The following is a 15,115-nucleotide window of genomic DNA, read 5'->3' as shown; positions in this document are numbered from 1 at the left end:
TACAACAGAACAAAATTAGTTGGCTCTGATGTGATTTGTGCTTGACAAATCTATGTTGACTTTTACTTATCATCTTGTTAGCTTCTTAGTGCAAACAAGTAGTTTATTTGTTCCACAACTTTTTGCATTTGTCATCGGATTGCAGCTGACCTTCTTAGGGAGATTGAGACAAACAGCCATTAAATATTCCAGCTATCTTGGAAACATCTGCTCATGGCTTAATGTCCCCTTTAATCTGTTCAGTTATTTCTTGATTTTGTAAAAGAAGTTTTTTTGCCGTTAAAGCATTATAGAACTGTTCTTTTTTTTTCTGTCCTTGATGCCTTTTGCTAATGATAGTTTTTTCTACAAGTTTCTCTCTTCCCATCTCTGTTTCTGCAATTTCATTAGTTTGTCCTTTTCTATACTGCCTTCCAGACTCCATTTCACCACAGAGTATGATACAGACTTTGTTGTTTTCATATATTTAATCTTTCCTTCAAACTGAAACAATTTGCTTTTGTGCTCTTCAACAGAATCGTCAACAAACAGGCAACTCTCAAATGTCTTTTCTCCACATCAGTTTACCTCTGTTTGATCTTTATTGACACCTTCCTTACTGAGTTCACCATCTTTACATAACATTTTCTTTCCTTCCTTTTTGATGTTGCTCTCAACTCAATCATTCCACGATCATGCATCCCAATATATGTCTCACCATGGGGTACAATCATTGGCTATAATCAAAACTGGATCAATTATCACATAATTTCCCAGTAACTTCCATGTAGCAAACAAACTGAGGTATTAAAGATGAGTCACAAAGATTTTGTTGCTGGACTAGTGGCTTTTGTATGCAACAAAAGAAAATCCCAAATACTTTAAGACAGACAAACTTTAATCCCTTTTTATCTGAGATTCAAGTTCTATTTACTTATAACTTACTTTTTATATTTCTGTCAGACTAAACGAAGCAACATTTTCCTTGTGTTTACCTCTAGCTCTGACCCCTCTGGTGGCAGTGTTGTTATTCCTGCTGTCCATCGCTCCTCACTGCCATCCTTTGTCTGCTCCTCCTTTGCTGACAACCATTAAACACAGGAATAGTTCTGTATTCACAACCTGGGAACCATCTCAGCTGCTGCTCCAACCTTCTGATTGCTAATCCACACCTGGTGAAAGCTTTTATTCAGCCCTTGAAAAACACTGGAACTTTCCCCAGTTCCTCACTTAACCTCACTGGGAAATAACTCTTGGCAGCAGCAGGTTCAGGGAGCTTTGTAATCCAGCAAATGTCCAAGGCAGTAATGCTGAAAGCCACTCAGCCTCCAGCGTGAGCTGCTTGGGTAAGAAATTTATCAACCTCCAAACCATTTCAGAAGTCAATTTGTCCCTTTCATTTAGAGTGCAGTGTGCAGAAGAAGCCTTGCATGGGTTTTTTACCTTAATGTACTATTTCCCGAGAGGAAAGAAAATGTTTTAAAGTAGATATAAAAACATCATTCTAAATTTGTAGGAATGCATTTGTCTGTTTTCTGGTTTCTTCTCCAAAACAGAGCTCAGCCTCATTACACACTTCTTTTCCAGCACTCTCTGGGATGTAAGAAAATGTAAAAATTATGCTGTTTTCACTACAGCAGACCACTGATGCTTAATGCAGAGAGCTAATAGCAACTGTTTGCACACAACAGCATTACTGTATAGATTTAAATTTGCCTGAACTTCTCTTTGTGCTTTTTCACATTATAACTATTATTTTCCTCTTCTTCTTAATCATTGGCAAGCCCCCTTCCTTAAGGCTCTCCACTCAGTGTTTACACACAAACTGCAGTCCAAGACAATTCATCTCCTTTCAAAGCAATTTCTGCTGGCAGCAGCTTGTCTGCCTGTCCCTTCCTCTTCTTGGCAGCTTTTCTAATTTAAATTATTTAATATTTTACTGCTTTGCAGTAGGAACTAGTTGTGCATATTTTTTTGTTTTGGTTTTCCATTTTCACCTTTCCCTCTTAACAGCTCTTTTCTGGTAATTGTCTCAACAGAGGAATCCTGAGCACATCCTCCTCAACTACACCAACTGGAGTGTCCAAAGAGCTGCAGAGATGGAAGGGTCTGGAGGGGAAGCTGGATGAGGAAGGGCTGAGGGCCCTTGGCTTGTTCAGCCTGGAGGAGACTGAGAGGAGACCTCACTGGGGCCTTCAACATCCTCCTGAGGAGCAGCAGAGGGGAGGGTAACAATGTCTGCCCTCTGTGACTAGGGACAGGAGGGAATGGCTGGAGCTGTGCCAGAGGAGGTTTAAACTGGATATCAGGAAATACCATCAAGTCATCAGAGCTTTCTAATATATTTTTAGTGGGATGTACTCTGAAGAGATACAAAACTGTTAGCACTCCACTCTGAACTTTCTTGGATGAACATTATTCACATGATAATGCTCTTCCAAAGGGAAGAAGGAAAATTCTGTGGCTCTTCCCTGACATTGAAACAAATCTAAATCTAATTTACTGAAAACTAGGAGAGTTTTGACTATGGCAGCAAATGATTGTCAGGACATGCTTTCACCAAAACTCTGAACACCCACAAAGATGCTGTTCTTCAGATCAGACCAAGCTACACCTACTGAACTTCCAAGATACAAAGTAAAGCTGCAATGCTCTTCTACATACTCCGATGTTTTCAAAACACATACTTGCAAAGGAAAAACCCAGCCCATCTCAAATTTGCTAACCCTGGTACCAATTAGCTCAATGGATTGAGAGCACAGACATAGGAATGAATGGGAAGAGTTTATGTTGAGAGCAACACAGAGATGAGAACAAGCTCTTTTGTGACAGGCCTGGAAGGCAAGGAGTGGAGTTAGGGAGGCACACAGCAGTCCCTTCTCAAACCAGCCCCACAGCATGGCCCTGTCATTATTTGTGCTTCTTAACCAACAGCCCTAAGGAGGCGGCCATGAGACACCAAAACCTTCAGGGATGTGTGGAGCAAAGACAGAAAACTAAAAAATTCAACCAATCTATGCCTTTAATGCTTCATTAAATTTCCTATGCAAAGACCAGTATTTCTGATATTCCCAAGTAAGCATGGTGATTTACCAGCTCTGTCCTTCCAGCTGGACCACAAGAACTCCCCAAGTGTTTTTCTCCAGTATATTTACTCTGTTCACAGCTCTCTTCCTAGGAAGCTTTTTAGCTATTTAACACATTCCTACCTGATCTGTTTGCCTTCCCGGACATCGTACAAGGAAAAAAAGACGTCTGTGTCCTCTCCAATGGTGTTGTAGGTGAAGCTCTTCAGGCTGAGGAAGAAGTGATGAGGCACTGGCATCCGACAGGCTTCCCCGTGCCGCTGACGGATCGTATCCACCTGATTCAAACCAGGGAAAACCATTGGCACTTCTTCACAAATAAAGAACATGGGACCCACTTGATCATATGAACTGACATCTTGCTCTCCTCTCTCCAAGTAAAAGCTTAATCTCAAATATATTCTGCCTCAGAGATAAATTTTCTTCATCTATTTTTAACACTTCTAATTTGAATAGATTGATGAAACCATGATAACCAAGTAGATACAAAACAAATGGTTTATGCACTGGAAATTTGATTTTATCCAGTAAACCAAGTCAATCCTGTTTCTCAAATACTGGCTTGATTCTGCTAATGAAAATGAACTATTAGATGGTACTGTGGTGGTTCCTGATGATTTCCATTTAAACCAGATGGACTTCAAAGCATTTTGAGAACACATAACATTTGTTACATTATTTCTTTTCAACAGCTGCAATAAATTTCTAGAAGTCATTTATGTGGCCAGTGGGACAAGGGCAGTGACTGTACCCCTGTACTGGGCACTGGTGAGGCCACACCTTGAATCCTGGGGTTTGGGCTCCTCACTCCAAGGAAGACACTGAGGTGATGGAGCTTGTCCAGAGACGGGAATGGAGCTGGGGCAGAGTCTGGAGCACAAGTCAGATGAGGAGCAGCTGAGGGAGCTGGGGGAGCTCAGCCTGGAGAGAAGGAAGCTCAGAAGGAGCCTTATTGCCTGTGCAACTCCCTGAATGGAGGTTGTAGCCAGGCAGGGCTTGGTCTCTCCTCTCAAGGAACAAGCAACAGGACAAGAGAAAATGGTCTCACAGTTGTGTGTGGGAGGCTTAGATTTGATTTAGGGGAAATTTCTTCACAAATAGAGTTCTCAAGCACTGGAACAGGCTGCCCAGGGCAGCGGTGGAGTCACCATCCCTGGAGGGATTTAAAAAATGTGTAGATGTGGTGTAGAAAAAATAGAAAAAATAGAAAAAATGTGTAGAGTTTAGTGGTGGGCTTGGCAGTGCTGGGGGAATGGTTGGACTCAATCTTAAGGGCATTTTCCACTCTAAACAATCCATGACTTAGAACCAGGCTTAACAGGCCAGTTTGTCCTGCAGGTGTAACAAAAATTTCACGAGGGTTGATAACATGAGCAACCAATCAAGCCAAACAGTAGAAAGGTTTACATTTTGACTCAACATATCAAAACTTATTTACAGCAGTGAATGTTGGGGTGGCCAAAGAAAAAAGAGTATAAGCAAATGTAGGCTTTTAGTTTTACAGCCCTTTACATCCATTTATGCTGATCTTAACAAACAGGTTGCATGAATATCCTAAGTTCACCGTGCTCATCCCCTCTGAATGCATGGCCAGGTACACACTAACCAAGAAAACTGTGAAATTTTTAGACTTACAATTCAGATTTGTACTGGTTTAAAAGTAATTTTGTTCTGGATTTTAAATTAAATCCAAGGAAATCCTCATTCTTTAAAGACAGGTACATGTAGAAGCACAGATCTCTGTAAAGATCAAAGCCAGATTCCATGACCAGGACTGGATTATATTAGTACAGCAAGGGTATCTGAAGCAGAAGCCACTAAGCCACATGTTAGCAGGTAGAGAGAGTCACACAGGCAGAGTGAGGCTTTTGATCTCACTACACAAGTTGATCTCTTAAGAACAACAGTTATGAGCTTAGGAAAAGACACCTAAATGGAATTCGAAGAATGACCTTAGTGACTTAAATACTCAGGAATCTTCTGAGGAAGTGTTCTGTTGGTAAGGACTTCCCCAATCATCTGCATCATACCTTGACATCCATTACCAAAGACTTAAAGACAACAAAAAATTCAAATGTGGGTGGTATTTACCTGTGATGTGCTCTGCTGGACACTGTGTCTACTTGACAAATGCTGTGGAGATACAGAATAGTAAAATTTAAAGCTTTTTGAAAGTAAGAAATATTTACATCATGTTTGTATAGCATTAGAGTAGTAATTCTAAAATATTGCTTTTAAAATTATTACCAACTTTTCATGACCTTTTTTTCACAGTGTATCATCACTCACAAGACCTTGTTTTCACTTGCTTTCCTAGAGGCTTTTCTCTGTTAAGCCATTTCTTAGCCTACCTACCTGAATTACAAGGGGTATTTACCTTAGCTTTTAAAGCAAATGGCTGTCACAAGTTAGACAGAATTTCAAAAAGAAACGGTATTACAGCGTTGAAAAATTTCATTCTGTATAATATCTGTCATCTTTTGCTGAATGGGGAGATACCTCACCATTAATCCTCATCTCCCCGTATGTTGTCTGTGGAAATGTGCATTTGTTAAACACAGGCATCTAGAAAGAAAGATGGATTTTAGACATTGTGTAAACTTCTTGCACTAACAAGAAAATGAAATCCTGATAAATGGTTAAAGACTCTTCTGCAATTTCAGCTGCCCAACACCTGCAAAGAAGCATTAGTATAAAGGGCTACGTGTCTGCAAACTCAGAGGATGATGCTGTATTTAAAGGCTTTTATGCTAGAAGGAAATGTTATAATCAGAAAATGGACTGCAAGACTCACTGAAGCCATTTAATCTCCAAAGGGAGATTTAAACACTAATCTAAATTGAAAAGGTTTCAGAGAGCTTTAAAAAAACATCATTAATGATTCTGCCATGCCTTTCCCCGCACATCATCTTAATATTAGCATTTTAAACTGAAATATTAACATTGACACTACCACACATCATTAAATACTCTTTTCATTCACCCCATCTCTCTCCTCCTATTACAAACCCAGCATCTTATTCTGACCAAACATTTACACTGTAGCAGAATGAGCAGATCTGTTGACAAACACAAAGCTTCAAAGGAGGTGAAATGCAAAGATTGTCCACAAAATGTATTTAGCAATACTTTTCTCAAACTATGACACTGTCTTTCACACAGAACAAGAAGATGATTTTTTACCACAAAAGGAGATATACTCTTCATAATGAGAATAAATCAAGGCGATATTGGGGTACTGAGGGAGCTGGCAGAAGTGCTCACTGAGCCACTTTCCATCCTTCACCAGCAGTCCTGGCTCACTGGGGAGATTTCAGTTCAACACGAGCCAGCAGTGGGCCCAGGTGGACAAAGACACCCCTGCCATTTGACACTGGTGATGCCACATCTGGAATCCTGTGATCTCTATTGGGCTCCTCGCTACTGGATTGGCTATTATTTTGGGAATATTTTGTCACCCAAAGCATTGTCAAGCATTGGAACAGGCTGCCCAGGGCAGTGGTGGAGTCCCCAGCTCTGGAGGGATTTAAGACTTGTAGCTGTGCCACCTGGGGACTTGGGTTGGTGGGGCCTTGGCAGTGCTGGGGGAATGGTCGAGCTCAATGATCTTCAAGGTCTCCTTCAACCCAAACAATTCTGTGATTCTAAATGGCATATTTTGACATCTGTTTACATTCACAGTTATAAAAATGTCCTCTTTCACACTGTCAGTAGAAAAAATAATGATCTCCAGCTCCATTGTTTGTCTAACTATTGCATCATCTTCTGAATGTCAAAAGCCTTTAAGTTGGCTGAGTTGCCTATTTAATCTTTTTGTCACCTGCAACCACTCAGAATCAGCTGGCATAGAAAAGATCAGTTATTTGAGCTACTCAAGGTGTCCTGACTTCTTTTGATTAAATTAATCTCTAAATCCAAGTAAGAAAGTAGGAGAGATACTCAAGCAACACAAATTTGAGAGGTGGTCTGAAGAGATTCCTCAGCAAACACTGCTGCTTACAGAGTGTACACTGAGGTAAATCTATAACAAGAAGTGGTAAAAACTTCAGGTTTGAAATTTTTTCACAATCAAAAGATTAGATTTGACTAACTCTCTGCTCTTATGCTTCAGGACCATGCTATAACAATACAATCACTGACTGAGTTAATTTTATGTGCCCTTGCCTCTGGCCAGGCAAAGTGCCCAGAGGGTACATGCCATTTTTGGGTACATGGATGGGAGGGTGACTGAAAATAGCCGAAGTGGATTTATCAGGGGTACATTATGCTGGATCAAGTGATTCTCCTGAGGTAAAATAACCAAACCAGCAGATGAGGGAAGATTAGTGGCTGTTGTCTCTCCTCTGCTCAGCGAGGCCCTCACCACAGCATTCCTGTACCCAAGCTGTAAAGATACACCTGCATGAGTAGACTATTTGGTCAAAAACCCAACAAACAGTAGGATTTTCAGGCTCCAAAGGTAGTGGCTGATGCTGTGTATTCTTCAGGGGTCTGTCCTGAGACCTATGTGGCCTCATCAATTCCCAGATGATCCCAAACTGGGGGCAGCAGACTGGCAGGGTCCTACTAAAGCAAGCCTAACATAAGTCAGGGGAGCACTCTGGCAGCAGGGATGTTTAACAATTTACTGTTAACTGTTTACTGTTATCAGGAATGGAGCCAGTAGACTGAGAATAACATTTATTCCTTTTTCGTCAGCACCCAGTAAACTACAGCTGAAATATTGCATTCAGCAAAGGACAGAGAAGCAGCACAAGGTGTTTGAGGAGGATGGAGGGAATGCAGAATTTTGTGTCTGGAGAAGGTTGCTAGGTGACCTATGGCAGCCTTCCTGTAACTATGAAGTTTCCACCATGAAGAGGCAGCCAGGCTCTCCACAGAAAAGCTAAACCTAATTAATCACCAGCTTTGAACATTTCTGATTTGTGAAGTGACTTCAGACATTTGTGTCTTGTAACCTTTACTTTTCCCAAAAGATAGTTGTGCAAACTTAAACAGATAAGATGTTCAGTATATCTTTCTTCATCAAAGTGTTTTCTAATGCTTAAACTGATTCCTTACTATTGCAACCTAGTGCTATCGATTCTTTTCTTATCCATCATTAGGATGAAAAGGTTAATTAATTCAGCTTGTGATTACATTATAACACTCAAATCTCTTTTACAAAACCACCTCACCTTGTAGTGTCCCAATCTGTACTTCAGAGGCAACAACTGACTGCAGGAATTAAAAACCTTACATTTACGGTTGTCTCTGGTATACTACACTTTTTATTTAATTTCTTCAGTTTCTCTGTATCATATGGAATTCTAATCCTTCCCTCCACTGACAAAATCAGAAATACCACTTCTAACTTTGTGGAATTTGTATATTTAGTAAGCAGACTCCCTATTTCAGCATCTAGTCCTTAATTCAACTTGAAGCACTACAAAATGGAGGATGACTATAAGAAATTCAGCTGATTCATCCCTCCTCCTACTTAATCGAATGACTGACAACCATTCCTTTTTTTTTTAGTATGTGTTTTCTAATTAGCTCTGTGTTTACTTTACAGTAATTTCATCTAGAACTAATGACCTTTGGAGAATTTCAATTAAAACAAACATTTAAAACATTTATTGAAATCTAAATATGGCATCAGCTGCTTCTCCTCTATCCACTACACTTACCTATGTTCTGGAAGCACACTGGAACTTTTATTCAGAACAAGTTCACACTCACTATTACTCATCTTGTTGCTACAAATAATTATTATTTTATTATCATTATTATTATTTTCCAGCCTTTTTTACAGGGGGAGAAAAACTACTAGCTCCTCCTCCATCACCTGTTTCTAAGGTGTGAAGTTTGCTTGCCCTTTGCTGGTATTCTGGCATTCTACACCCATTTTCCCAGCAATTATCACTAACAGGTCTGGTATGGCTTCTCTAGACATCCCAGATGGAAAGAATGCATATAGTTCTAAATCCCCTGGGACTGAGAACTTCTTGATAAAGTCACCACCTCAAAAGAGTTTAGTGGGGTAAGAAGGACATTAAATGCCACATTGTTTTCTTGCATTGTGTGCCAGTTTTCCCCAGGAAAATATTTTTTCTTTAGCTTCCCAATTACTGCCAGGTTATTTATATACAACTGTTTCTTCATACCACTGACCATATTTGCTTGTTATATTTGAATCTGTGTACTGCCTTTTTAATTTTTGTATTTACCTGTTTGTGCTATTCTATTATAATTCTCTATAATTCTGTTCTTGTAAACTTGCTCTTGGTAATCTCAATTTCCTTTTCACTCTAATGCCTGGAGGAAATGAAGAATTTTTAATTTATCCAACTTGGCCTCTTAGTGAGCATCTTGTGGTTTTGTTTTTAATTTGCTGAAAGAGCTATCAATTCTCCTCACCTCCTTTTTCCCATCAAACCTCTTTCCCATGATATATACCAGTATCAGTTTTCAGTGTTCTTCTTCCTCATTCCTTTCCTAACAATGCTTGATAAGTGAATCCCATCTTTCCCAAGTCAGCCTTAAACTGCCTTCTGTCTTCATATTCTCATCTCATTTCCTACTGAGGTTTAGAACCAAATGTACACAAACCTGTTCTCTGTCATTCTGCTTTGTTAAACAAAGAACAACTGGAAAAATCACAACAAAGAGATTTCATTAGCTTCCTGCCCAGTTTGCGTCCAGTTGTTTTCCTGATCTAGTAGAGTTCTGGGTAACTGAATTCTTATTTTCTTCACTATTCTTTCTTACCAATCACATTTTCCATTTGAATGAAGAATAAGCAGTTATGAGGTGATGGCAGCATTAATTTGAAAATATCTATTTTGTGATTCTATTTACTTTATTAGGAACTCAGGTGGACTTGTGGCGTTTCTCTCACACAGCTGGAAGAAATGCCTAAGCTGCAGCAGTTACACAGCCAACAGCTGTGCCTTTCATGCACCTCCTGAACTCATCCTGAAGACAAATACTCACTTCAATAACCTCACAGAAAAGCTAAAGCTATTTAATCACCAGATTTGAACATTTCTGATTTGTGAAATGACTTCAGACATTTGTCTCTTGTAGCCCCTTCCACTAAAATATGCCATCCAAGTGTTCCTGACATCCTGCAGGACTTCCTGTTCCTAAATGACAACTTCAATCCAGTGGCAACTCCAGCACTGAGCTCTGTGGCAGAATTCTGAGAACATATTTTCCCACCATTCAAAAGTAATACGTATTTTTAAAAAGTGTTCTGTCATATTGGCTAAAGTCACAAACATTGTTATAAGGAAAGGGCAATTTGCTTTCCTTCAGGAGCAAAGCAACAATTCCTGACAAATGCTGTGCATCCTGCAGCCAGTGGCATTTAGCTTCAGAATGAGTAACGTGCAGAAGCAGGATGTGCAAGGCCTCAGAGCACAGCAGTTCTGCCAAAGAGATGAATACAGCATCACCCAGCAGTCACAAATACACTTAGCAATGAAACATGAGAGCTAAAAAAGAGGCTCAAATTTAACAACTTGCAATTTATCAAGAAAAGCAGTGCTAAATCTAATGACTGAGTAAAATATGTTTGAATCTGTTGTCACAGAGAGAAAAGTCTGATGTGTTACCTCACCCATTGCTCTGCTAATATGGAGTGTTTTCTACATTACATTTAACATCCTGCAATCCTGAAAATATAAGAAAGTAATTTGGCTCTCACAACTATTCCTGCAGGATCATTTTACAATGTAAAACCTCATTGCTCATTTGAGAATCCATTAAGTATTTTGCCACAAGTAAGGAGGATTCTCTCCCTGGATTTTTGTTAAATAATAAAAACAATCCCCAAACCACATAAAAAAAAAAAAAATCTAAAGCAACCTAAGTCACCAAAATACCTTTCCCTCAATTTCTACCAAATTTAAGCTTAAAAAAAGTAACAGGTTTTCAGCTGCTCTGGTTCCTGAAATTGCCTCCTGATGGTGAAGCAGATGTGATTAGACAGCACTGTCCCCTTGCATCTGCAGATTCCGGCAGCAGTGAAGTGTGAAGTGAGTAATGGTGATGTCCTGAGCCCTGCCCAGAGTGGAGCAGCACAGACAGTCACAGGACTAAGGGGTGACATAATCAGACTGCTCTGGCAATAAATATTGCCTATTTGCAGTACTCCAAGTATCCAGAGTAAAGAAATGTGCTGAATAGACCTCAGAGTAATAAAGCAATGCTTAGTCAGCAGCTAATCTCCCACTCTGAGTCTTCACTGATTGAATTTGGTACCCAGTTATTTCCATGCTGTAACTGAAGGAAAACTCTGCTGTACTGGCACCAAACTCTCCTCAGACCATGGCAAATTAGGAACAAACTTTAAAAATTAGCACTGTAGAGTGGTGTACTTTCATATTTCTTATGCAACACTTCTTACTTCTTTCCATGAAATCTCCGCCACTGTTATGCGGTGCAAATAATCCAAACCAGCAACAGCGCCCAGCCTGTTTACAAAACATGCCTTTGGTTTAAGGAAAAGTTGTATTTTGCACACCAAAACCCATCACCATCATCATCTCTGCCCCTAATCTTATACAGGCCGAAGTCAAAACTACTCTAAAATAGAAAATTAAAAGCTTACTAGAAGTGAGTTACACTGCAACAATATTATGTAGAAAATACACTGTTTTCTTTGGAAGATATTAAGCCAAGAAGTTGTACAAAATAATTGTTGAGAGTTTTTTACTTGGATTGTTTTGGGCTTTTTTAGACAAAACAGCATCTGAGGAAGGGTTTCCATTCACTTTCCTGAATTTGCATGCTGTTTACATGCTGAACATTACATGCTGTTTTCTCCCTTTACATTTACATCACAATCCAAAACAAAATTATCTGTATTAGTCCTACTAACAGAGAATCCAACACAGTTAAGTTGTAAAATGCATCAGTGGCTTTACAGTACATTAATGGCACAGTTCACATTTCCAAAACAACTTCAACTTCATTATGCACTAATTGGAGTGTACGAGCGACTTGAAGTGACAGAATTTGGAACTCACTCCAGTGAAGGAATTATACTACTTTACCTGAAAACCCAACTATTCACATGCACCCCGTGCTTTCTAAGGAGTACTGACACACAACAGAGATGGCCCTAATGTTCAGTGATTAATTTTGCTTAAATTAACTTATTCACTGGTCTCCCTCCTCTCTCTCATTTTCTGTGAGCTCAAAAAATCTTTGTAACAGGGCCAACACATTTATTATCTGTGCAAACACAAAAACCAGACTTTTCACTTAGGTGTTCTTCATCTGCAAGAATCAAACAGTGACTCTCACGGACTCAGAGAAACGTCCAAGAGCTTTCACACCATGCTACTTTGTAAATTGACATTAAAATGTATCAAAGCATGCCAAGCCTTAGGGCATTCAGGGTACCAGAGGCACTGCTGTGGTGGTCAGGGTGCAAATGACTTTTAACCTACAACACCATTCTGAACAAGAAAACCTGTAAGAGTAAAGAATAAAAATTTCTTCCCTTCTTTCCCTCCCACAGTGCAAACTCAGAGGAATCTCCCATAGAATTTCTTACCATTTTATAAAGGTCTGAAACACTGATCTGATCTGAATCCACAACCTCAAAGTCCTTCCGAGGAACTAAGTCAAGGCCCAAATGTCTGGAAGAGAAGGAAGAAGCAGTGTCAGTGTGATCCATTAATGTTCATTATCACCTCTTGCATGTGCCTCCTCCAGGGCAGGGACATGGAAATACTCAACTATTCCAGTCCTACCGCACTTGTTAACCATTAAACATATGATCCTTCCAAAGAAAATCTAATGCATATCAAAAAATCCCTCCACAAACTTGTCACTTTTTGTTCCCTGACTTCAATGTAGCTGTGGCAACTAATGCAGGTGAAGTTTTTGGCCAATATGTTGGTGCAGTACCCAAAAGAAGTTAATTTTGTACATGGAAACACAGTAGGCAAATAAAGCTCATCCTCTGGTTTCTGCTGCAGCATTTTAGTAAGTTGCTTCACTACACAATGAAGAAGTTCCATTAATAGCCCAGTTCAAATGTGCCAGCAGATCCTGAGCCTTGGGAAGCTGCTTTGATATTCCTGGTGTTCATAAAGCTTCACCCCCAACTTTATTACTATGTCAATATAGTATTTTTAAAATAATAATAATTGCATTAACAAGAATTTTAATGTGTATTTGTAACACACACACACACAAAATTTAGTTATTCTGAACAGAATTAATATTTTGGCTCAAATGAAATACATAAACTAGTAAAAAAAGAATACCAGTGCAAAGATGACTAGTTAAGGAATTCAGCTGTAAAAAAGGCAGCTCAGGTCACAGCTTCACATGAGCAGCAGACAGAATAAGATATTCTTCATCCAGACAAATAAATGAAAAACTGTTAATCATTAATAACTGTAGACTGCAGAACAAGACAACCTTGAAGGTGACAAAACCCAAGTTTTGCTCCATAGATCTTCAGTTTCTGAAGCACAAAGAATTCTGAGCATAACAGCAAAAAGCTACACTAGACACACATTAGGAGTAAATTAAAAAAAAAAACCCAAACCACATGAATTAACCATTTTCCTGCTTTTGCCTTATGTAACTTTGATACTTCACTTATAGACATTCTGTATTGAAATTCTTAATAGTCTCAGAGAAAATAAAAAAACCAAACCAGAAGAGGTGCCCTCACAAACTACCTTTGCACTCCTTCTGTCACGAACTATAAAAGAAAAGCAAAAGTCAATTTAATTTTGTAATCAGAGAGGGAAACATTCTGCACAGACTTGTTCCTGATGGCAAATGAAAAATTTTATTGAGAAAAACCTCTCTGGTACTGCAGAGTAATTGTGTGGAGCAATAACAGAAGGCTCCAGGCAATCCAGTGTCTCTTTCTGAGCAATTGCCTTAAAACAACAGCCAGGGAGAAGCAGCAGTTCATAGGAAGCTCAGCTACCTTTGCTCACCACAGTACTTTTAAACGTTACCCACAAGTTTCCAAACTCCCTAATTCTTTCTTGGAAACTTTGCCTAATCAAGTTTTCCTTCTTTATTTATATCCCTAAACCATCACATCTCAAAAATATAGTTCAGCCCTGTCCACCTGCCCTGGCAGCACTGTATGGTCATTGAAATATCCTGACAAACTGCAATTTCCACATTCTCAGTTCTTTGCTAAAATCAATTATATTTTTAATGGAAAAATGGGAAAAGCTTTCCTTCTTCAATGCAGTTTCATGTCAAATACCAAATTCTAAATTCCAATGCTACATTGTGAAAATGATGGTTTCACACTTGGTTTTGATTAAACCTATCAAACACAAGTTATCTGTGGCCCAGGACCAGTATCTGAAAACTCCAGCTGCAAAGATGAAAATGACTATCTATTCACCAAATGAAAGAGATTTAATAAAGGACACACTAGGTAATCCTTACCTGCAGCTGACAGCTGAGGCTACTTATCACAGAAAGTAAAAAAATATAATATAAAAAAAAAGGGTAAAACCAGGAAGAGATCACTGCAGAGTTTTTTAAAAAAAAAGTTAATGCTTATCAAATTCATCAACAGCTTTCCTGAATGTGGGTATCTAAACAACCTCCAAAATACCCTGCCATTCATGTGTGCACACACAGCCACCCCTACAGCACCTTGATAAAGGAATTTCCCCTCAGCACACAGATAGGAACAAATTATTCCCTACTAACACTATCAAAGCCACTTGGGTGTGCACTGCAGTTGCAGGGCAGTCACAGAGCTCTAGTAAAGTCCTACAGGAAACTCTGGCCAAACCAATCCCAGCCTGCCGAGGTTCCATTCGCATCATTTCAGCTCTCTGGAGAGCTGAGGTGAGGCAGTGCCTGCACTCATTACTCACAACATGACAAACGTATTATCTTCTGCTTAATAATGTTCAACACAACTGCAGCAGCATATCCCTGTGAAACTTATCTAATATCCTATTTTTAGTTAAATCCCTTAACACCGTGGATTTTCAGCCCAGAAGATTCTCATTCTCTAACACTATGTTAATCCTGCACAACACTTGCTCCCAGCAAATAAG

General features: G+C 39.3%; 1 protein-coding gene across 10 annotated transcripts in view; it reads right to left on the bottom strand.

Annotated features, from left to right (window-relative positions):
* Window positions 1-15,115, bottom strand: part of DOCK3 (dedicator of cytokinesis 3) — a 184,152-nt gene that overhangs the window by 103,207 nt on the left and 65,830 nt on the right. For all 10 annotated transcript variants that reach the window (XM_085072932.1, XM_085072929.1, XM_085072930.1 and 7 more), the window contains exons 7-9: window positions 12,613-12,697; window positions 5,157-5,198; window positions 3,189-3,343 (exon numbers count right to left, since the gene is read on the bottom strand). In XM_085072932.1, the coding sequence (XP_084929058.1) occupies window positions 3,189-3,343; window positions 5,157-5,198; window positions 12,613-12,697 (282 nt within the window). The remainder of the gene's footprint in view (window positions 1-3,188; window positions 3,344-5,156; window positions 5,199-12,612; window positions 12,698-15,115) is intronic.

Source organism: Lichenostomus cassidix, chromosome 12 (genome assembly GCF_008360975.1).
Source record: "Lichenostomus cassidix isolate B80296 chromosome 12, HeHo_3.0, whole genome shotgun sequence".
Lineage (NCBI taxonomy): Eukaryota > Metazoa > Chordata > Aves > Passeriformes > Meliphagidae > Lichenostomus > Lichenostomus cassidix.
This window is presented reverse-complemented; position numbering and strand designations above follow the sequence as displayed.